The following is a 22,762-nucleotide window of genomic DNA, read 5'->3' as shown; positions in this document are numbered from 1 at the left end:
AGAAAGTCGGCGACCTCTTTGCACTATGCGCTTCAGCATCCACTGACCCCTCTCCGTCACTTTACGTGGCCTACCACTTCGTGGCTGAGTTGCTGTTGTTCCCAAATGCTTCCATTTTGTTATAATAGAGCTGACAGTTGACTGTGGAATATTTAGGAGCGAGGAAATTTCACGACTGGATTTGTTGCACAGGTGGCATCCTATGACAGTTCCACGCTGGAATTCACTGAGCTCCTGAGAGCGGCCCATTCTTTCACAAATGTCTTGTTTCACAGTCTGCATGCCTGAGTGCTTGATTTTATACACCTGTGGCCAGGCCAAGTGATTAGGACACCTGATTCTGATCATTTGAATGGGTGAGCGAATACTTTTGGTAATATAGTGTATATCTATATATATAGATATGTATCTATCTATCTATCTATCTATCTATCTATCTATATCTATCTACAGTACAGGCCAAAAGTCTGGACACACCTTCTCATTCAATGCATTTTCTTTATTTTCATGACTATTTACATTGTAGATTCTAACTGAATTCTAACTGATTCTAACTGAAAACTATGAATGAACACGTGGAGTTATGTACAGACTGGGCCGAAGGTTCACCTTCCAACATGACAAGGACCCTAAGCACACAGCCAAGACAACACAGGAGTGGCTTAGGGACAACTCTGTCAATGTCCTAGAGTGGCCCAGCCAGAGCCCTGACTTGAACCCTATCCAACATCTCTGGAGAGATCTGAAAATGGAAAATCCCCCAATCCAGGTGTGCAAAGCTTGTTGTGTCATACCCAAAAAGCCTTAAGCCTGTAATTGCTGCCAAAGGTGCTTCAAGTACAGAGTAAAGGGTTTGAAAACTTATGTCAATGTGATATTTCAGTTTTTTCTTTTTAATAAATTCACAAAAATGTCTACAATTCTGTTTTCACTCTGTCATTATGGGGTACTGAGTGTAGATTAATAAGAGAAAAAATTAATTTAAACGATTGTAGCATCAGGCTGCAACATAACAAAATGTTGTTATGTTGAAAAAAGTGAAGGGGGTCTGAATACTTTGTGAATGCACTGTATCAGTTCAAACCAGTTCAGTGTATCCATAAGTGTGTTGCTGTCCTTACTGTTGAATGAAGTGATGATAGACTCATGAAGGACAGAAAGAGACTAGAGTTACAGCTAATGGAAATATCATCTAGCTCAAAGTTGTAGGATAACATAAATTCAGATACAGACTTGAATCACATTCTCTCTCTCTCTCCCTGTCTCTCTCTCAAAGGCTCTATATTGCAGGAAATGGCACTTTCCTGTAATATACAGTGATAGACAGTGACAATATATCGGTGCTGTTTAACTGTATATATATTAAAAATCAGGGTTTGAAAACAGCCGCTGTTCACATAACTAAGGTCAAAACTGCTGCTTTCTGTAGTTGTGATCCAGCCATACACTAGTCAAGTCAGTGTCTGTGACACCATTTACAATATTTGAGAAATTCAGCTTGACTCAGATTCTCAGCAGATGTGAACTCTGTTAGCTCTTGTTACCCATGAACTCCCCAGAATTTGGTTTTGTTACCCTGTATTTACTTTGTTTGTACCCATAATGACAAAAGAGCACTGCATTAGCACCATAGCTTTTCAAGAAATGGGTCATTACCACAAAATGTTTGTAAATGTTTGTTACACTCTAATTACTTTGTATTGCATAAATTCAAACTTTAACTAACTGGCAAAGCAGGAAAAGCAAGTGTCACAAACTTATGATACATCCCTAGTAAGCAAAGATAAGTTCATCCTAACTTCATTTGGCAGGATAATAAATTATTAGTTACTTTTGTTTTATGTTGGTTGTTCTAATTATTATTAAGCTCCACAAATGTAAATGAGCATACACTTCTATACATCTTACTTGTCCATCCCTGCTGATCTGTACTTTTTTGTTTTCATTCCATGGGTTGAGGAGGTGGCGGGTGCACTGGAAGGGAAGGTTCTCCTTCCGGATCCATTCAACGCAGAGAACCCCTCCTAGCCCTATGAAACCCCAATCCTGGCAGTGCTCCCGGCTGATGGCTGATGTCATGCGAGCATAGCCCTGAGAAAAACAAAAACTACATAATTATAACAAGCTGATCTAATCTTAAACTCATGGTAACACAAGTGCCTTGAGGCAAGATTAAAGGACCGTGACTGTGATTTCAAATGTCTGGCCCATTTACTACAATTTAGCCACATTTTACATTGTAACAAATGATTTTTAAAATCATGTTGCATAATTATAACTTGTTCTGCAGAAAGCAGATTCGTTGTCTTCTCTATGGAGCCCTTTGTCGTCAAACTCACCATCCAATATAATTTCCAAAATTTGTGTAGCTCCTGTCAATAGAAGTACTGTGGTGTAAGTGCTATTGCTATTTCCCACAATCGAGTCTTACCAAGGTCAGAGGGGAGCTGTATATTTTCATACTTTCAAAATGAGGGAAAACAGACAAGCAAGTTTACCATACAATTTTTACAGCCACTTCAAAATCTAGCAAATTCACATTGTCATCATATTCTCAATGTCTTTATGGCATGGGCACTGTTTGTCTTTTCCTTGCTTTCTGCTTGTGAATTTGATGTTTTTAGTCAATGAGAAATGACTGTAGCCCACTGTTGTCAGACACCCCCTGAATGCACCACTAGGAAGGCTTTCAGACTGGTTCACACAAATGTGAAAATGTTTTGTGAGGGTCTGTTGATTTAACAAACTGCCGATGAGCTACAGCTGTTTTTCTGAGAGCTAACATTTTAGGTGGATTTTGTAAGCCAACTATGGATAAACAGTGTGGAGTATCAACAAGACAAGTAACAGCTCATATTGCACAGGTTTCAAATTGGGTGTTAATTTGACTAAATGTGTAGGAGGACAGCAAAAAATAAGTATTTGAAAATATTCAATATTCATACCTGGAAGTGTCCCGAACCCTGGACAGAGAAGATGAGGAATATGGTGGTGTTCTCCAGGAAGGCTTTGTTGAGCTTGAGCTCGTTGCTCGGTGTGGTGGACCAGATACCTTTCTGCTGTGAAATTTCTATGTTCTGGAGGTTGCTGCTCTTCATGATGAAATACCGTAGTGAAGACAAGGCTTGTTGTGGGGATGGTGGCTTGGAGAACTGCTAGTAAAGAGAGAAGCAAATGAATAACAAAATAAACAGATTGTCAAAGTAGAAAAGCTTTTCTGGAAAAAAAACTGTACTTGCTTCAGTTTGAAAATGTGGAAAAAGTTGATATTATCTCCGAAATTTTATTAATATATTTGCTTTAGTGGGTAGATTTTTCAAATAGTTAATTATTAATAGTTAAATTTAAAAAAATCCATAAAACAGGGAGTGAACACACACTGCGCTTTCTTCTTCCAATTATGACCACTGTTTTTATATGGAATCCTATGGTAAGCATCAGTCAATGACACATTGTGACAATTGTATGTAAGTTTGTTTCACTAGCCATTCACTACCCACTGGCACATTAGTGTCACCCACTGCTGTTAGCCACTTGCAATCAATCAATCTTTATTTATATAACGTCAAATCACAACAGAAGTTATCTCATGTCAGTTTACATGTAGAGCAGGTAAAGAACACGCTCTACAAATTACAGAAGAAAATAGAAACCCAACAGAAAACCTGTTAGTTGCAAAATGTACTTTTATGAAAACACTAAGATTCTTAATTTCTTGTTTTTATACACTAATAAACACCATGTTCAGGGATAATATATCCTATTTCTGTCTTCAACTCAATTTAAATCCCACACACTGTACCTTTTAAGAGCTATAGATAAATATTAATGTCAGCTGCAAGTTTGCATGAATGCATTCCTAGCAATTAGATTAATCAAAAACTCCATACATACAGTTTAAGGATCTAAACATCTGACATACGCTATTTAACAAGATTAAATCACAGTTATTGTGAACAATGCCCTCTAGCAATGTTTGTAAGGCACTGATTACCTTTCCTGAAGAGGTGGGAGAAGACTGTGGGGTTGTGGTTGTGGAGCTGTTGAAGTCAAAGCCTGCAGAATTACTTGAGGATTGAGTGTCATCTGAGGGGTGATTGAGGGGCAGAGACCCTTCATCTCTCCTAAATGGAAAATATGCATGTGAATACAACAAAAAAATATTATAACTGTTGCAGTATGGCATGAGAAAAATCATCAAAGAAAAATGTTGGCGGTGAACAAAGACCCAGTTACACTTGGTTGTAACATGCATTTTGGGTGATTGGATCACAAGTGGACAGCACTAAATGTAAGTGTAAACCAGGGGTTTTCAACTGTTTGTGACCACAGTGCCACCTTCCTGACTTAAGAGCAACTTGGGGACATAGCAATGAAAAGATTCTTCTTACTACAAAGGTACCTGCCACTGATGGTGTTAGTAGATGTGAAAACCGGTGGACTGATCTTGATGTTTTGTGGGACAGTCTGGGGGCCCTCCTCTGATAACATGAGGCGGGGCCGCTGGCCAATGCCTGCGGGTTGCTGCAAGCCTGCTGCCTTCTCCTCTGCTGCAAGCACCTAGGGAAGGCAGTTTTTACACCTGGCATTAACCTGTGTCCTGGGTGATCGGACTGTAACCACATTAGGGCTGAGCCATATGGGAAGGGAATATATGACATGTAAAATTTTCTTTAAAATTTTCCTAAACCTAACCCTGCCCGGATTTGAACTCAGGCCACCACAGCAACAACTCAAATTTGATACATGGTACACGTTCCATCATGTGACCCAGTGGGACATGCTGTTTTTTGATGCTTCTTTGATCAACTATCTGTCAGTCATTAGCTAGCACAACATCAGCACTAAACAAAAGCAGACTGGTAAACATATTGCTGGCTTGTTAGCCTACTGCTTACATGAACTGGCATGAATTAACTAACCCTAACCCTAAAACTATGTTGATATCCTATGCTTCCTGTTTCCCAGTTCAGTGCACTGTGGCATTTCATGTCATCACCTAAACCACGCCTGTAGTCCCTCAAATGGTGCTGACGGGTACAACCATTTTTGGGTAGGAAAGTAAACGCTTTGGCTTTTGACCAAATCTCTATGCCAGGTTATCAAATTTGTTGCCATGTTTAAAAGAGGTAAAGCAGCCCCAAACAGCCTACAATTAAGACGTTTTGTCGCCTGGCTTGACTAGTGTGAAGCAAGCTATTTGTCTAAATACTGCAGCCAGAGTTTTGTGTAGGTAAGGCTTCTATGTACCAAAATTCTGATTTGTTCTCCTCAGATATCACAGCCCTTTGCAATGTGATTATCACATAAGTTTATTTTGCGATGATAAAGAATAAGTATCATTCAGTCCTAAAACAGATAAAACAAAAATGCATCTAAGGGGCCGTGTACACGACAACGGTTTTCACAAAGAACGGTAAACTTTTGTTGCAGTTTGGCCTTTCATTTACACAACAACTGCGTTTTTAGGTGCTTGAAAATGCAAACTTTTGAAACCAGGTTCCAGAGTGCAATTTTTTTTATAACGCCCCTCTCCCCGCCGCCGTGTAAACTGGCAATACAAAATTCTTGTGAAAACGATGACGATACGTCCCTACTTCACGCGTGACTATAACGCTTTCAGCCATGTGCGAACAGGAAAACAACAACGACGCGCTGCCAAAGTGTTTGTACGCAGGCACGCGGTGCTACTCTGTGGTGTTACATTGCAAAATTACACTGCCACCTACTGGCCTGGCATGCACACTACAGCGTTTTCAGTTATTTTTGTGGATTCGTGTGTACGAGGATCATTCTCATAGCGTTATTGTATACACGTAACTTTTTAAAAACGCAAAGGAATAAGTTTTCCGTTTTAATCAGAACTGTTGACGTGTAAACGGGGCATAATTCAAGTGTATATGCATAAATGTAACAGGGAGCTTGGATATTAACTTGTCAAATCACATTGTCAGGATACTCCTGGATGTGGAATAAGAGAGATGTGGGATTTTAATGAGGAAATGATGTGTGCAGCAGTTTGCACTTTGTGAGGAAAAGAGAAACCATATTTTTTGTGTGAATCACAAATCATAAATTTAAAATCAGGGTTAAATTAATTGTAGTAACATCAGAATAACTCAGTAATTTTGTTACAAAAAGAGCACAAGAAAACATACTCAGGATTTCTACAGATACCAGAGATAAATTCAGTGCTTTCACACGGACCATCCCACTGATTTTGAATGTTTGGCCCATTAATGACAGTTTGGCCACATTGTACATACAAACAAACCTTTCTGAAAATCCAGCCGGGACACTTAAGATTTCACAAGCAAAATCCCTTGATTTTCAAATTTTAATTTTTGGTTGAAACACTAACACAGTAGTTGCCATTCATAAACTACAGAACTGATAATTCACTGTGCAAAACAAATGTTTCCCCAAGGACTATTTTCTGCAGAGAGTGTTTCACTCTGTCCAGTTCCAAGTCATCAAACACAACAGTGCTGCTGCTTTTAGGAAAACTAATAACATTATTATGTTGATGGAATAATGGTGTGAAGAAAGATTGAAGTCTCCGAAAGTTAATTTTCATATTGTAGTGAGATGAATGGAAACTGATGTCTGGGTAAAAAGGAGGAAAAATTATATTGGAGTTCTAAAATACAACTGGTGGCCTGAAATATATACATTTTGTAGATATTACACTAAACATGTAGAATCACTGGCATAGTGCTTTAAAACCTTTTGAGGGCAATATTTACCAACATTTGACACTGTTTAAGTCATACTTTGCAGCTAAGTATCAAGTTAAGCACTATATATTTGGCCAGGTGTGGAGATACGTTTTAGATATGAATATGTTATGTCCTTAGCCAGATGATACTGTGAATGTTTAAAGTTTTCCAAGTATTATAGCAGGTGGCATTGAGACACCCGTAACTGTTTTCCACAGAACTTGTGACAAGTGAGTACCAGGCTTTTCTTTTGCTATCTGCCAATCAATATGACAGGTAAGTGCAAACTGAGTTGGCTTAATCTACAATTGCAGTTTTCCCAACAGGTTAAGTGTAGCAGGTCAGTATAAAGGCAATAATAGGTTCAGTAGATTTATTTTGAAAACATCAGAAATGCTGAGTCTGATGCAGAAGAACTTGCTAAACAAAAAAAGAACAAATGGACTGATGAATGAAATTAGAAACTAAAAATTTTGAGGACACCGAGATAATGACCAACATTCTCAAAAATCTTTAACAATATCAGTGCCTTCCTAGTGTTATCTGTGCAACATGTGTGTGTTTTCATACTGATGGTGATGGAGATGGTTATCATGATGAAAATGACAACATTTTATCTTTGGCTGCTTGATCTAAACTAGGGTTAGAGTTCAGTTCAGTGCCTTTGGGAAACTCCTGGGCCATATTAGCATAAAATTATTATTATTAATAACAGGACATTATTAGGTGAAATGGCACTCCAGGTCTTAAGCTTTAAAATGTGACAGCAAAGACTGGCATATCAAGCAAACAGAATTCCCGTTTCATTCTGCAAAAAAATAGCTCCTCCCGTTCAGATAACAATGTCCTGTGCTCCTCTTCATACTTGGACTCAGCTTTACATTTTCCTAACTCTGCATCTGTTGCACTTCTGCATCTATACACCTACATTTTATGTTTGGGCTAGAGTGGATACATACATTACATGTGACCAAAAAAAAAAAAAAAAAAAAAAAAACACCTTTAAATTTTTGTCAGTATTGACAAATAGTCATATCTATTTTGACTGATGAGAATATATATTTTAAAATGTAAGAATACATAAATGAATGAAGTGAGAACATGTTTAATATTTGCAACAAAAGGGATTGCCCATTGGTACAAATAAAAAATGTGCACTGGACATACAGAGACCAAGGTGTGGACTATGGCCTCATCCTGCTGAGACCACTGCTTTGAAGGACAACGGATCCTCCTGAGGAACAAGCTGTGCCACCTCTGCCTCAGCTGAAACACCAGTCCTGCTGCCTAACAAGAAGATAGACAACATATAGCCATGTTGTATTTCCTTTGTGGATAACAGCAAAATTGCTGTGGATACAGCTTTCAATCTAAATAATTTTACATGCTCTCTTTCCTCACTGAATTAATAAAAGACTGGCTCTTTGCAATGATTACAGTTCCTTATTTAACAAGGTGGCAATGCACTATGGCCGCTGTAGATAACTGAGGAATCCTGTGTGTAAACATACGCTGTTTACCTTACACTGAAATTCTTATTGCACAACTAATGCCCATTTCCATTACAAAGTGAGTAGAGGCAAAACACTTGCATTGAAATCATGTTTTCTGAGGCTGCACTGCAAAACAGAAACACCTGGAACAAATGTGTTTTTCTGGTGAGTAAATTTAACTGTCCTTTGTGTAGACTAGGCTAGAAGTCCTCTTCTAAATGCACAAGCTGCTTTGTCATGCCTATCTTTTATATTCAACGATATTCTTGCTAATTTGATAGCTTGCAAGTACAAAGCAATAGGAATAATGATCCTAGCATGTTGTGCGTTCTTACTCTGACCTTGCATTTGACCAGAAAAAATGTCCGATTTGATCATGACCTCAGAATTTTACTTAAAGTGGTTTTCCCTCACCTCTCTGTCCAACTGGAAGATGAGTCGGTCATCAATCTTCATCTGAGCTAGGTCGTCACTGTCACTGTCACTACTGTCATTCGGTGCACTATCTAAAAGAAAGACCAGTATATGACATTGGCAGAAACAAAGGGCCCTATCTTGCGTCAAAGTCCCTAAACCTGTTATTTGGGGATTTAGCATTGCGTAAGAGGCGTTCCCCCACAAAAGTTGCTATCTTGCACACCTGCCGTTATCCCTAAAACACTTGTGCTACCCGTTACATTATGCATAGGCGTTGTTTGGGCGTTAGGCCAGTTAAACCAATCAGTGTGTCAGGTGCCATTGCCTTTAAGAGCAGGCTGCGTTATCCCAAATCCTCCAACTGAAACCCATGATGGAGAGAGGAAGGTCGCGATTTAGTACTATCTCTGCCATTTTTTCAGGGGTTCAACTGAGGCTAAAGCAAGGTGGCTTTTTATAGGCGAGTTAACTGGGGAGGTGGAGCCGCATGTGCACGTGGACGTGCACTGAAGCCGCCTGGGCGCGCTCTTGTAAAAGCCCAAATGGGATAGCGGGTGGTTCTGAGGACCCGCTATACACTTTCCCTAACGTGTGTGCTCAAGATAGCAATTGTAGGGAAAGCGCATAAACACGCCCACGGACACACCTCCAGGCGCAAATAACGGAGTCGGCATAATGTATAGCAGGTAGTGTGGCTGCAAGATACTGTTTAGGGATAGCAGAAGCTGCTAAATGCATAATTCATGGGTAGCGGGTAGTGGCAAAGGGTAGTGCAGTGTGAAAGATAGAGCCCCATGTGTGTCTTCCCATTTCAGAGATTTGTTTTAGTTGCATAGGCTTCTAAAGCAGACTGGACAGTCACCCTTTAAGAGGCTTTGTACTGTTGAGCGGCAAAAGTAATAATGAACCAAATGCTGTGTAAAAGGAAAGTGGCTTAAAAAAAAACAGCACAATACTTGAGAAGAGATTGAATATTAAAGCAAAATATCAATAGTGCAGTAAAATATTTCATTTATTTTGTAGCCTCAGTTCCTCAAGAGACCTGAGAGTAAAATCTCCTGTCAGAACTGAGGAGAGTCAAAAGGACATGAATGAAAGAGCAAAATATATTGTTGATAAAAGGTGACAACTTAGGTTTTGGTGATTTATATGTTTTAAAAGCAGATGGACTTCAGGTTACTTAGTTAGAAAACTGTTCAAACCTTGGATTTATGAAAACGTTCCAAAAATACAACTGGATAAACGTAAGCATACATGGAAAATACATGGAAATACAGGGATACACAAAATGAAATATGAAAAAAAGTTAATTCTACACAATATGTTCACAATGTGCAAAAATGTGCACTGTAACCTGTTGTAGCTCATGTTCTCATATAAAAGACTGAAATATCTTGCCACCTATGCTACATGTAGCTAGGTTGAGGTACAAGGTTACAAGTACCTTTGTAGACAGCAGATTCCTCAAGGGCAGAGGGGGGCGTATTGGCACAACCTCCAAATATGGCCACAGTGATGGGTGTCACAATGGAGCAACAGCGAACTCTAGCTATCCTGTGGCCTTGGGTCATCTCATCGTAGATCAACCAATTTGTGGGTAGGGCCTGGACTGATGCCATCTCTCCCTTGTCTGAGGGGTTCTAAACAGAAAAAAAAAAAACAATTCTATCATACACAAAACTTCTGACAAGTGCCAGACAAAAATGAAAAATTATTTTGAACAAATAACTGTCAAAATCAAAACAACTGAAGATCCAATGGTTGACACTGGTTCAAGTAAACCAAACCTCCCATTGTGCTCTTCCCCAAACCCAGTCACTCTCAAGCATCCCCTGAGTAAACCATGCTCTTCCTTATGCACCAAGAAAAATCAATTTCATCAAGTAGACATGGGCTGTTAGAGAATGCTGACCGGTTATATTCCTGAAACAGCTGAATGTAGCCTGATGGTATTTGGGACCATCAAAATCAATAGGGTTTGGGACTTTTGTGGTTTTGGTGTTTTGTTTTATATACAGTTAGGTCCATAAGTATTTGGACAGTGACACAATATTATTACAATATAATTTTTCATTTTTTTTTTTTTTTTTGACATTTTTGCTTTGTTTGACAGTTACAGTAGAGATAGACAGGAAAGGCAGGGGAGAGAGAGGGGATGACATGCAGCAAAGGGCCTGAGTTCGGATTCGAACACTGGTCGCTGCGATTAGGACTAAGCCCTGGTACATGGTACACAGTCTTAACCGGTGAGCCACCGGAGCGCCCCAATATTCATAATTTTGCCCTTGTACACCACCACAGTGGATTTGAAATGGAGTATTCAAGATGTGACTGAAGTGCAGACTTTCAGCTTAAATTTAAGGGATTGAACAAAATATGGCATTAACCATGAAATTACAGCCAGTTTTATACATTGTCATCCCATTTTCAGAGGCTGTGAAAAAAACTGGCTGTGATGCCATATTTTTGTTCAACCCCTTAAAATAAAGCAACACATTATATTTATACAGTATGACAGATTACCCTACCTTTTTGAAGTGGAATTGGCTAAGGATGGAGGTCTGATGGAAATGGACCTTCTTCTCTTTGTTACTGGACAGGTGGTCTTGGTTGACATGAATCAGCTTGGGATACATGCCAGCTACCAGGGCAGCCTTCACCACCGCCCAGTTCTCTGAGTTCAGGTTCACATCACGGATGTCACTGCCGCCACGTACCCTCACGAAACCTTTAAGCATATATTTATTGCAGTGAACCCTACATTCCAGCTATCTTCCTGTTGAAATTATTCTAAAAACTATCCTGAATGTAATAATTAAAAATAAAGGTACGTCCTTAAAATGAACTGTCTGAATGAAGTATCAATACCTGACTGTTTTTCTCTGGATAACTCAACTGAAAAGATTCAAGGACTGCCATTGCCATTAAGATTTCACAACTTATGCAGTTATCAAGAAGATTCTGGCATTCACCAACATTTTTTTTGTTTGAGATTTGTTCTTAGGAAAGGACAGAATCTATGCAAACTCAAGAGCTCTCTTACACATATCTGTGTGCTGACATGTTTGTACAAAATAATTGACTGGTGCATTTCCTTCAGTTCTATAGTTAACGGCAGCACAGGCATCTTTTTTTCTGTTACTTTATATCCACTATTGACACTAAATGAGCTCTGGGTTCTGCACCTGGAGGATTTCACTTCTGGTGCACCACTGCAGTGTCACCTGTCACGCCTTCCTTTGTCGTGTCATTGTGTGTGTGTGTGTGTGACAGCGATATCTGTTTCTATGTGCCTGCACTTGTCCTCACTTGTTTTGTGATCACATTCTTGCACAATAAAGAATATATATGGCAGGTGGTTTGTTGTTTACTTCCTGCAGCAGAACATCCATGTCAAAGCTATAGAAGTGCTTTTTGTTTTTTTAAATGTCTGTCCAGTGTCCGGTGCTCTATCCTCTGTAGACTTGTTTGGGCATTCTTGACTTCTCTCAATTTGATCAGTTTCTGTGTGTCATTGTGTGTGTGTGTGTGTGTGTGTGTGTGTGCGTGCGCACGTGCGCGCATGCGCATGCACACAGCCCTGCAGTCTCACGTCCTTTTATGGGGTCTGGTAGGGCATTTACCTATGCTAATTAAGGTCAACTGGCATGTGCTTTCAACTTACAAAGGCAGTGGGATTCATCAATATAAGAACACAGGTGTGAACAATCCTGTGGTTTAAGAACACGTCATGAATCCAATGTAGACTTAAGAATCTTTCTTAAGAAGAAATTTAAGCAAAAACCTAGGAAGATATTGGTGAATGAAGCTCAATGCCGCCCAGCTGAAGGAGCTCAGCCTGGTCAGAGAGGTCTGTTAAACTATTTCCCTAAGTATGTTTGACCAGGAATGCTTTATTTTATCATTTTCTTTTAGATCTTCTTTTGTAACTTTTATCCTCATTTATGCTTCCTGTCTTCATGTCTGCTTTTTCAGTTTTATTTAACCTGATTTGTAGTACTTGCAGTGCTTAGTAACGAATGTTTGGAGAAGTGGTAGAAGAATGGGTTTGTTATTCTAAAATTATTATAACAGCTGTGACTGACCTATGGCACGAAGCTGTCCAAGCAGCTGTGTCCTCATGCTGATGATCATGTCCATGATGGCCTGGGACACAAAGTTCTTCTCACAGAAGGACCTCTCCCAACCATCACTACAGGCCTTCTGCCATGCCTAATACCAGAAAGAAGGAATAAAGTGCCAGTGAAAAAATAACATTTGTTGAGTTTCTACACATATGTCTTTATGCAAATTACGATGTATGTAAAAGTGATGGAAACAGATTTGATGAATCACTTGGTTAAATCTTAGTGCACAACAGGTAAAAGTAGCTTTGGACACTGACATGCCTGCAACCTTTGTCCATTACAAGTATCCAGAAATGTCATATGTGCTTGACAGCTCATATATATTGTATATGACAATGGTGAAGGAGACACTACATTAATATTTTAAAAGGTCTAATCTCACACAAAGTAAGTTGAGTTATGGCACTTCTTATACAATAGAAACTGAATTGAAGAGTTTTACTTTTACCCCCACTACTGAAGATGGGAGGCTGCCCATCTTCAGTGTCTGTCTTTCTGTTAGCAAGATAACTCAAAAACTAATGTAAGGATTTTGATGAAACTTCATAGATGGATTGGTTTTTGTGGCTTTAATTGGGGCACTGTCACAGACCTGTCCTGAATAGTATAATCGTTGTAGAGTGATTGTCTGTTAATCGAAAGGTTCATGGTTTGATTCCTGGCTCCTTCAAAGAGTGTGTCAAAGTGTCTTTGAGCAAGACATGAAGCCCTAACTTCTCTCAATGGGTGGCTTGGTACCTTGCATGCCACCATCAGTGTGTGAATATGTTTGTGTGAATGGGTAAATGTGAAGTCATCAAAGAATAGTCCAAAAGTTTCCAGTGATTATCAAATTGTACTTTTGGTTGAAATGCCCATCCCTCATTCTTACCAGTATCTGTCATTCACAAATGCTTGTAATGGGTATGACAGCCTTCTTTTATATTAGAGATTCCCATAATCATGCGAAGGCACCAGAGGTGGTATGTCATTCCACTTACAGCCTCTACTGTGAGGGATGGTGTGGATTTTCAAAGTGCTGCACACTTGAACACATATTAGCCAATGTAGATACGTAGATAAATCCGACATCAGGTTCAAAAACCTCTTTGCTTTTGTATACATCAAAGTGGTTGGCTATAAATTGGACAGCAGTAAATCAGTAAGCTATTCTGCACCATATAAACTCCATGTTTACAGTACAAATAATCACTAGCCCTCATTCTGTATTCTAACCCCAAAACAGCAGGGTGATGGCATGCAACTCCATGTATTGTTTCCTTTCCAAGAAGTTTCCCAAAAGAAATGCCTGATACATGGCTTTTTTGTTTTTTTTTGTTTTTTTTTGTTAAATTTCAAATGAAAAAAGTTAAATCTGGTCTTGACAGGACATTAAACAATTTTGTCAATATTGTAATTAGAGCAATAGTCTAAGTGACACTCGTGTTAAAACTGCACATTTTTTAACTGTGGCCAAATATTACAAGCTGCATGCAATTTTCAATGATGGAAAATCGCTTAAAGAAAAAAACTACAGGCAACCAACAAAAATTGGAAAAAAGTCAATTGTACTACAAAGTTTGACTACACTGTTATTGAAAAAATTGCCATCCAAAATATCACATCGGAATAATTACACACACAAGATGGCTGTACCAAGTTGACTATGCTTAAGGAAACACACCTTTTAAACAATTTCCCTGCAAATTTAAACCTTTGCATAAAAATCACAAGACATTTGGATGGTAACATGGCCAGTATCACTTGTCATTCAAAATTATCCACATTTTTAAAAATAATGACCCATAATTAGCCCTAAATTTTCAAAATTTTTGTGACACCGCCCCCCCTACCTGAAAAGCTCGCAGCAAGGCCATGTGGTCACTGAGAGTAGTGGCAGTGAAACGCTTACGACCAAGTAAAGCAGCCCTCTTCTGAGAGGGCTGAGTGGGCAGAACAAAGGGGTCACCATAGGCCAGCGCACAGGCAATGGTTAGGATGGGGTCCAGGCACTTGAGTACCACAGCGCACAACACCATCTTGCCTAGGTGAGGCTCCACAGGCAAGTCAGCTAGGTGATACCCCAGATCAGTCAGTTCTTCAGACTGGTTAATGGCATCTACCACCTAGACAGAGTGATCAATACAAACACAAAACATCTTTTAAGTCTCATGTAGTTATGTGGGTTGTGCTGGAGTGCTTAGAGCAGGACCATACTTATATAGTATAGTACAGTATAGTATAGAAGCTATTTTTGTTATGTGAGTGTTAAAATGTGTTCACATTATTACACTTTTTAGAGGAAAAACAGCTTCAGAGTCATTTTATAGTAATAAAATGTGGACTTGAATCCATAGCGACCAGCCGGAGTTGCTGCTATGATCAGCAAACAGTATTAAGTACAATTATTACAATACTGATGACAAACTGTCACACATATAGAAACTATTCTGGGATGGGAATCAACAGGGAACTCCTGATACAATTTGATACACAACACTTGGGTGCCAATTCGGGAGAGGGAGGGGCCTGTTAATGTTGTTTCAAATATTGTCCAGATGAGAGAGCAATTGGAAAAGATGAGTGAGCTAGCCTAGGCACATACAGCAGGCCATCAGAGGACCTGGTACCACCGGTCAGCCTGGCAGAGATCCTGCCCAGAAAGTGCTGGTGATGCTCCCAACAGATGAAAGAGATGACAGCAAGATGCTGTACCACCAACCAGGTTTCAACACAGGACATGAGCGGTCCAGCAAGGTGCTCCATGTCAAACTCCTCAAGAAGTGGGTTCCCAGACTTGAAAATAAGGTGTTGCTAATCAGGGGTATAGAATGGTTTTGCCATGTCATAAGATTTTACTTTTTTTTTTTTTTTTTAAGCATTTCAGCTTTACTCAACAGCAACATTAGAGAGACAGGAAAGGGAGAAAGAGAAGACAGAAGAGATGACATGCAGCAAAGGGCCTCATGTGGAGTCAAACCACTGTAGTAAGACTTGACTAGGCCTGTCGCGATATGTGATAAGTCCGTTAATTGCATGGTAAATTTAAATGAAGTCGGTAACTTTTCTGACCGTGATTGATTGCCACATTCATGCGTGTTTGTTTTTCTCATCTCTCTCTACCAAAGAGACCAGACGACAAGAGTGTTCACTGTCGTGCGCTGTCTGTCAGCGAGGTGAGTTGGTTCATTAGCGTAATGAACAGAGGGAACGCTCTTGTCATCGAGTGTCTTTGTCTCTGTTGGGGGGCGGGGTCATGGGCTACACACACACACACACACACAGAGTGCGATCCCTGTGAGGTAGAGACGAGGTGGAGAAAAAAGCAAATGAGAACGACATGGAACTTCTTCCCAAACCAAACACAGCAGCCCCTGTGTAGTCCAGTAATTTTAGGCCAAATTGGGGTCAACCTAGGACAAATTGCAAGAGAAGTAAACTCAACTGATTTTGTATCCTCAGTCTGTCCTGAGTGAGGAAAAAAAGTCCTAAAAAATCCCACTGGTGGAAAGTTTTGAAAATCACTTCTATATGACCATATAATACCAAAAAAACACTGTTTTTAACACACAGGGGAAAGGGGTTCAAAATTGTACTGTCAGATATCGCTATAAAAATTCACAAGTTAATTACACACACAAAGACAAGAAAAAAAGTCAATTACAAGTTCTTTGAATTATTCTGTTTACACATGCATATCACACATTATCTGATTTGATATGCGCTAATAAGGAATATAAGGAATAAATGCCAGAAGAGACATTTAAACAGTGAATTAAAAGGTTACTATATATTATATGCTATACTATATATATATTATATAATATATAATATATATTACATAATATAACTAGTGTGGTGTGAGCTACAAGCTTTTTACTGTACAAATATTGGTATTCTGCTAAAATTCTGTAATATAGTTGATATATAATGTTTTTCTCCCTATCTGTTGTTCTGATATATTCATACTGTTTTGGTGGTGGGTTCGCTGTACTGTACTGCATAAGCTACTGGATGCCTGAATTACCCTCAGGATCAGTAAAGTATCTATCTATCTATCTATCTATCTATCTATCTATCTATCTATCTGTTCACTTGTTTTACTAATTGTGACAGGTATTATTACTGTTGCTCAGGAGTCAATTCAGGTGTAAACACTGATTGCCCCTTCACAAACACACACGCAAACGAATGCACGCACGCGCGCACACACACACAAACACATGCGTGCGCAAACACAAACATGCGCGCGCAAACATGAGTGCGCTCGCGCACACACACACAAATAGGTAGAAATGATCACATTTCCTTTGCCTTTCGTGCAATTTGTTTAAAAAACATTTTAAATGAAAATAAAGACATTTTCAGGAAAAGTCAAGGACCAGCAACACTGTAATTTTTAATTCAACAAAGTTATATAACACAGAAATGTGAAAACGGTCAAAATGACCGTCATGGCCGTTCTAGTGTTAACAGACTAGCTGTCTGTGAGTACAGCTAATCATATCCATGTGAGTATAACTGCATATTTTGATTATTACAAAGGCCAATGGCCCAGAAAATTAGCCTTAGATTAAAAACTATGTGGCAAGATGTAATTCGCAAAACATAAAAGTAAGAGCAACATGTTCTTACCTTGAGCATCTGCATGGCGTTCCTGACTACACCGATGAGAGGTGGCTCTGGAGCACTGGACAGGAATTCAGCAATAGGACAGGTGACTGGGGCCAGCAGCTTCGTGTGGAGACACAGTTCCTGACACAGAAATACACTTAAACATGTTAACATTACTTTTTATTATTATTATTATTACTTTGTGATGTTTTGTCCAGGATTTGTACGTCTCAGTAATTTAAAAATTCCAGGATGTTTCATGATGTTTCCAGTGGCATCAAACAAAAACCCATCACCAAAAGTTAAGCAGTCCACTGAATATCCACAGCAAAATGACACCGACTTATCAACATACATTAAACCTGACAGATTATACATCAATACTGTTTAAACACTTTCTTGGTATCAGCTAGGATATAGCTAACATTCTTTTCATTTCATCTCTTCATTTTTCTCAATCTGTGGCAATGAGCCAGAGGTCCAAAACAGGCATGCACTGAATAAGTGTGTACCTGATAAGCGCATTCTGAAGCAGCTTGTTTACCATTGCATTTAGAATATGTCTACTGTCTGCAGCCCTCTTACACTGATGATATCTGTTATAAAAATTGCATTTTAATCTTATAAAATTACATTATATTACCATTATTTCCCCTGGGTATTGAATTCTGCACATATTTGTCATCTTGCTACAAAATTCTTTGAAAAATTTGTGAAACCGTATACTGTGAATTTACTTAATGTAAGGGTATTCATCCCTCCTGTCGAACCATGGCAAGGACCGTGGCTCAAAATACACGCCCATTTATATAGATTTCTAGGGAGAATAGTTTTTTTTTTTTCTCAGGAGAGAAGTAAATACCATCAACAATTGAAACACCATGAGACAACCAAAAAGATTGTTCAGACTCAATGGAATCTGTGTCAGAAAAGGCTATACTGTAAGGGAGTGAAAGTGAACAATACTAGAAGATGCCTGAACGGCCATTTAAGCAGCAATAACAGCCTGGACACATACTGGGAACGCTAAGGTGACAGAATCTAATTTGGAAAAATAGTATGCCAAGGGTCTCAACTTGTCACCATAAGACTGCAACAGTACTGATGACATGTGACCATTTTTACAATACACCATTTGAACAACAATTGTTGAACAGTTGTTTGGTGCATGGTTTAGGTGCATTAAGAATGACTTGTTTACGTTTAGGATCTATGGCTTTTCCGTCCGCACTAATGTTGTGACCCAAATATTTAACTGTAGGACGCCATAGCTGCAATTTTGCTTTATTGACTTTGCGCCCATTATCAGCTAAGAATTTTAGCAAGGCTTTCATGTCAATTTGACATGCTTTTTCTGTAGGGGAAGCTAACAATATGTCATCAACATACAGCAGTAATTGACTAACACAGAGTGGTGAAAATTTAGCTAGATTAGATGACATCCATTGTGAGAAAATGGTGGGAGATTCACAGTAACCTTGGGTTGAACATGTGAACGTCCACTTCTTCCGTTTATACATGAAGGCAACCCAGAATTGACTGTCTGGATGTACTGGGATGGCTGCTTTCTTTACAGGGAACAATGGAGTATTAACAGGTGAATCAGGGCAAGGAACTATAACACCTGCCTTTACCAATGCATCTATAGTATCTGATATGCCTTCTTCAGCATCTCTCTTTAGGGGATATTGTTTAACACATGGCCTAAAAGAAGTCTTTGGTGTAATTTGTACCGGTGTTGCACCTTTTATCAACCCAACATCAGCGGGTCCAGAGGACCACAAGTTTGGATTTATCTCCGTCAATTGCTCTTCCTCCTCAGAGGACAAAAACACTTCTTCTCAACTTTCTGATATCTTTCTTCTTTCTCCTCTGTAGCACTTTGAGATTGTTAAATGTAAAGTGCATTACAAATAGAATTTATCATTATTATTATTATTATTGTATCAAGTGGGTTGCAGTTTCCACTCGCGTGCACCAGTTGAGACGTTGTTTCTACAGTCCATATGTGGGACTGTAGAAAAGGTGGGTCTGCACAGGGTGCCAATCAGTGGCAATTTTTGCCTGACACAGGAGACGGTAAAGGTCTCTCCATTCTGTGTTGGGGTTACGAGTAAGAGACACATGTGGAGGTGCATGTTCTCTGTACAGGAGCTGCTGTGCGTTAGTTAGTGAAACTGCAACCACAGAGTTTCCGTGTTTGTCCCACACCATGTCTGTTAAACTGAGTTGTAGATCTGTCAGCTGAGCAAGTTTAGCTTATATTTTTTATCTGGTTCACCAGAATGAGGGAAGTACATTGTACAGTGTAAGTCTGTGTATCTGTGTTTTTCTGACATGGATGGAACACGTGCATCTGCCATTTCTATTAATGTGCATGGGATGTCACTGACTGTTGAAGCACACAAGTCCAAAGTGTAAAAATATTGGGGCTGCCCTTCCATAACAAAAACGTCTTCACCGTTGTTTACTCGTTTAACTATCAGGCCCTTGAGTGTGGGAAGCAAGGCCAAGCTCAGTTCGCACATTGTTTGTCTGCTCAAAAGATTAACCGGGTAGCTGCTAGAATAAAGTTGTGTCTTTGTGCTTGACCAGTAAGGTCATCCTTCACAAACATGTTATGTGTCAGAAATTCCTTTGACATCAGACCATTTGCTGATCTGTCCCAGACAAAATCATTTGACAGTTTATCTGAGAACCAGGGATCATTCACCACTTATTTTATCAGCTCCAGAATCACAAAGAAAGGTGATCAGCTTATCCATTACATAGAGGTCAATAGTGTTTTTTTTTTTTTTGTTTTGTTTTGTTTTTTTATTATCAATGCACTTCAAATAAACCTCCAGTTCTAACACTTCCATGCTCTCCTCATTTTTTCTTCCCTGCATTTCCATTCTTTCCTTTCCTTTCCACCTACAGCACCTTTAAGCGCATCCAGCTCTGCCTGTGCTGCCGCAAAAGGTGGTGGCGAGGCAGTAAGGGGGAGACGTGGCACGTCTCTGTCCTGCCTGTTGCTGTTGTGCTTGTTGTGATGGTGCTGAAGAATTACAACCATAATCTTCATCATACTGCTTCCTCTTTCCACATTTGTGCATATTTTAGTCCATACTTTTTGCTTCTTTTCATCTGTCTACTCCCTCTGTATATTGTCATATTCATTACCATCTGTATATTTCACATCTCATATCTCTTTTTCTTAGGTTAGCCCTTATTGTATATTTTAGTTTTTAGTCTTTATAGACTTTATTGTATATAATTAGCCTTTACTCTTTTTTATTTAACTTTACTGTATGTTTCTACTGTTGCTGCTGGAACACCAGAATTTCCCTGGTTGGGATCAATATATCTATCTATCTATCTATCTATCTATCTATTTTACATAGTCCAGCTATGCTGAAAGGTCACTTGAGTTCAGACCAACCATATTTCTTTCTGCACCCAATAATTTTTTTTTTCTTTTTTTACCAACAGAGTACAAGCAGTTACTCTGAGTTTGCCATTGAAATCATATTTCTTTTGCCACATGCGCAATTGTTCACAAGAGCCAGGGTAACGTTTATGCATGTATTTTGCATCAGCCATCAGCTGAGGTTCAATCTTTTTACTGCCACTACTTCTCATATTTGCCAATGGAACGCCAACAGCCTACTTCAACAGTCAGCAGAGTCAGTTGACACCGATCAGGTTTACCCTCTGCCTGCTGCTTCGGCTGTTGCGAACCCAATCACTCATCAATCACACACCAATCACACCGTTCTTTGCTAGCTTTATCTTTAACGTGCATGCGCGAGGTTTGTCTTTAGAGACCTCCCTAATCAGGTCTTTACTAGGAGTGAGTAGACAGTAGTTTTCCACTCTTCACCCAAGTGAGAGTGTAATATGACCTTGTATCCTTGTATTGTAGCTGGATTGTTGAATATTACCATATAAGGATTCATTTCCTGTTAGAATAGAATAGATAACTGTTGATGTGTGAACAAGTGCCTCAGTGAGAGGTCGCTGCCCAATGGGGTAAGCTACTCACTCCTTGCAAGTAAAAATTTACTACTCAACTGGGCGTTGTCTGTCTCCTTTGTCAGGAGGTGATCTCAGAATTTTCTTAACAATATCCTTAGACAGAAGTTGTTTGAAAAGATCATCTGCCACAAATCCAACATCAGTTCTTTTCACATCAAGATGATTTTCCATTTGGTAGCCTCCATCACCTGTGTTTAATGTTTACTTCCATTCATGTGGCATTTTAGTGCAGATTCACCCATATTTCTACGCCAAACTTCTTCATGCAATAATGTCATCCAGCTAGGGGTGCTCCATCGCAGGTACCTCACGATTCGATGCGATTTCGATTATGGGAGCTTCGATTTTTCGATTATAGCGATTACAGCGTTTGTCGATTCGATACGATTATTGGTGCCACGATTCTTCGATTATTGCGATTTTTACAGCAATTTTCCATGCAAGACTGATTTTGTGTTAATCTGTGGCTAGCTTTGTAAATAAATAGTCCATAAATTAACTCATGTCACTCTCAAAATAAAGATTTTTTGAACATTTGACTAGGAATTATTTTTCAAAGACACAAAATATTTTCACTATGTAATCTGGGAGTAGCTCCTAACATTTAATCCAACATTGCCATGGAGCGCAGCCCCATGTAGGGGCCAGTGAAAGAATTGCATAAGCCAGTTCCATCATAACAAAGAGTAATTAAAAATTTGGTCCACAGGCACTACAGTACACCATTGACATACATACATACATACTTACATTCATTCATTCATTTATTTATTTATAATAGTTTATAATTTATCGTGTTGCGAAAGTACTTGACGGTGGCGTTCATTTCGTGGGTGGAGATAAAAGGCCGGTGGATCAGGAGGGGGCTTGTCTGCAACGTCTGGTTTGACGTGCAGCTTCATATGGGACGCAGGGCGAACGAGGGCAACCGCAAATTAAAGCCCAACTCCTTCAGCATTCGCCACTACCAACATGGCCTAAAATATGTCACCGTGTCTTTCAACGAATTCATGAAAAATCACAAAGATGCTGCCGAAAAAAACATAGAAAGCCTGCGGGGATTCATATATGAGCAGCCGGGTAACCCACTGTGTCCGGTGGCCTCCCTGGAGAAATAGCCTACCTCTCCCTGCTGCCTCCTGATCCACCTGCCTTTTATCTCCACCCAAAGTGGACAGTGTGAAAGCGCCGATGTATGGTAAATTAACAGTATACTTTTATTATTACTGTTATTGTTACAACCGACGTTAGGCATAGGCTATGTCTGCGCAAAAATGCACCTGTCGCAAAACGCACGCCACTGTCCCTGCAAAGAGAAGTCCAAACATAATTGAACACTATTTTAACAACTGCACTATTAATGGAAATATCCTGTTCAACATTAGCGAGCCCAAAT

The 22,762-nt window shown here is 39.4% G+C and overlaps 1 protein-coding gene across 6 annotated transcripts in view; it reads right to left on the bottom strand.

Moving 5' to 3' along the window:
- Nucleotides 1-22,762, bottom strand: part of ythdc2 (YTH domain containing 2) — a 52,304-nt gene that overhangs the window by 4,533 nt on the left and 25,009 nt on the right. For 4 of the 6 annotated variants that reach the window (XM_030066116.1, XM_030066118.1, XM_030066119.1 and 1 more), the window contains 11 exons: nt 17,371-17,490; nt 14,589-14,861; nt 12,715-12,841; nt 11,158-11,357; nt 10,074-10,269; nt 8,627-8,718; nt 7,887-8,006; nt 4,403-4,560; nt 3,995-4,124; nt 2,946-3,155; nt 1,909-2,091 (listed from right to left, as the gene is read on the bottom strand). In XM_030066116.1, the coding sequence (XP_029921976.1) occupies nt 1,909-2,091; nt 2,946-3,155; nt 3,995-4,124; nt 4,403-4,560; nt 7,887-8,006; nt 8,627-8,718; nt 10,074-10,269; nt 11,158-11,357; nt 12,715-12,841; nt 14,589-14,861; nt 17,371-17,490 (1,809 nt within the window). The remainder of the gene's footprint in view (nt 1-1,908; nt 2,092-2,945; nt 3,156-3,994; nt 4,125-4,402; nt 4,561-7,886; nt 8,007-8,626; nt 8,719-10,073; nt 10,270-11,157; nt 11,358-12,714; nt 12,842-14,588; nt 14,862-17,370; nt 17,491-22,762) is intronic. The other 2 variants (XM_030066117.1, XM_030066120.1) reach the window with 2 other exon arrangements.

This window comes from Myripristis murdjan, chromosome 12, assembly GCF_902150065.1.
Source record: "Myripristis murdjan chromosome 12, fMyrMur1.1, whole genome shotgun sequence".
Classification (NCBI taxonomy): Eukaryota; Metazoa; Chordata; class Actinopteri; order Holocentriformes; family Holocentridae; genus Myripristis; species Myripristis murdjan.
The sequence above is the reverse complement of the archived record's forward strand: the minus strand, read 5'-3'. Positions and strand labels throughout refer to the sequence as shown.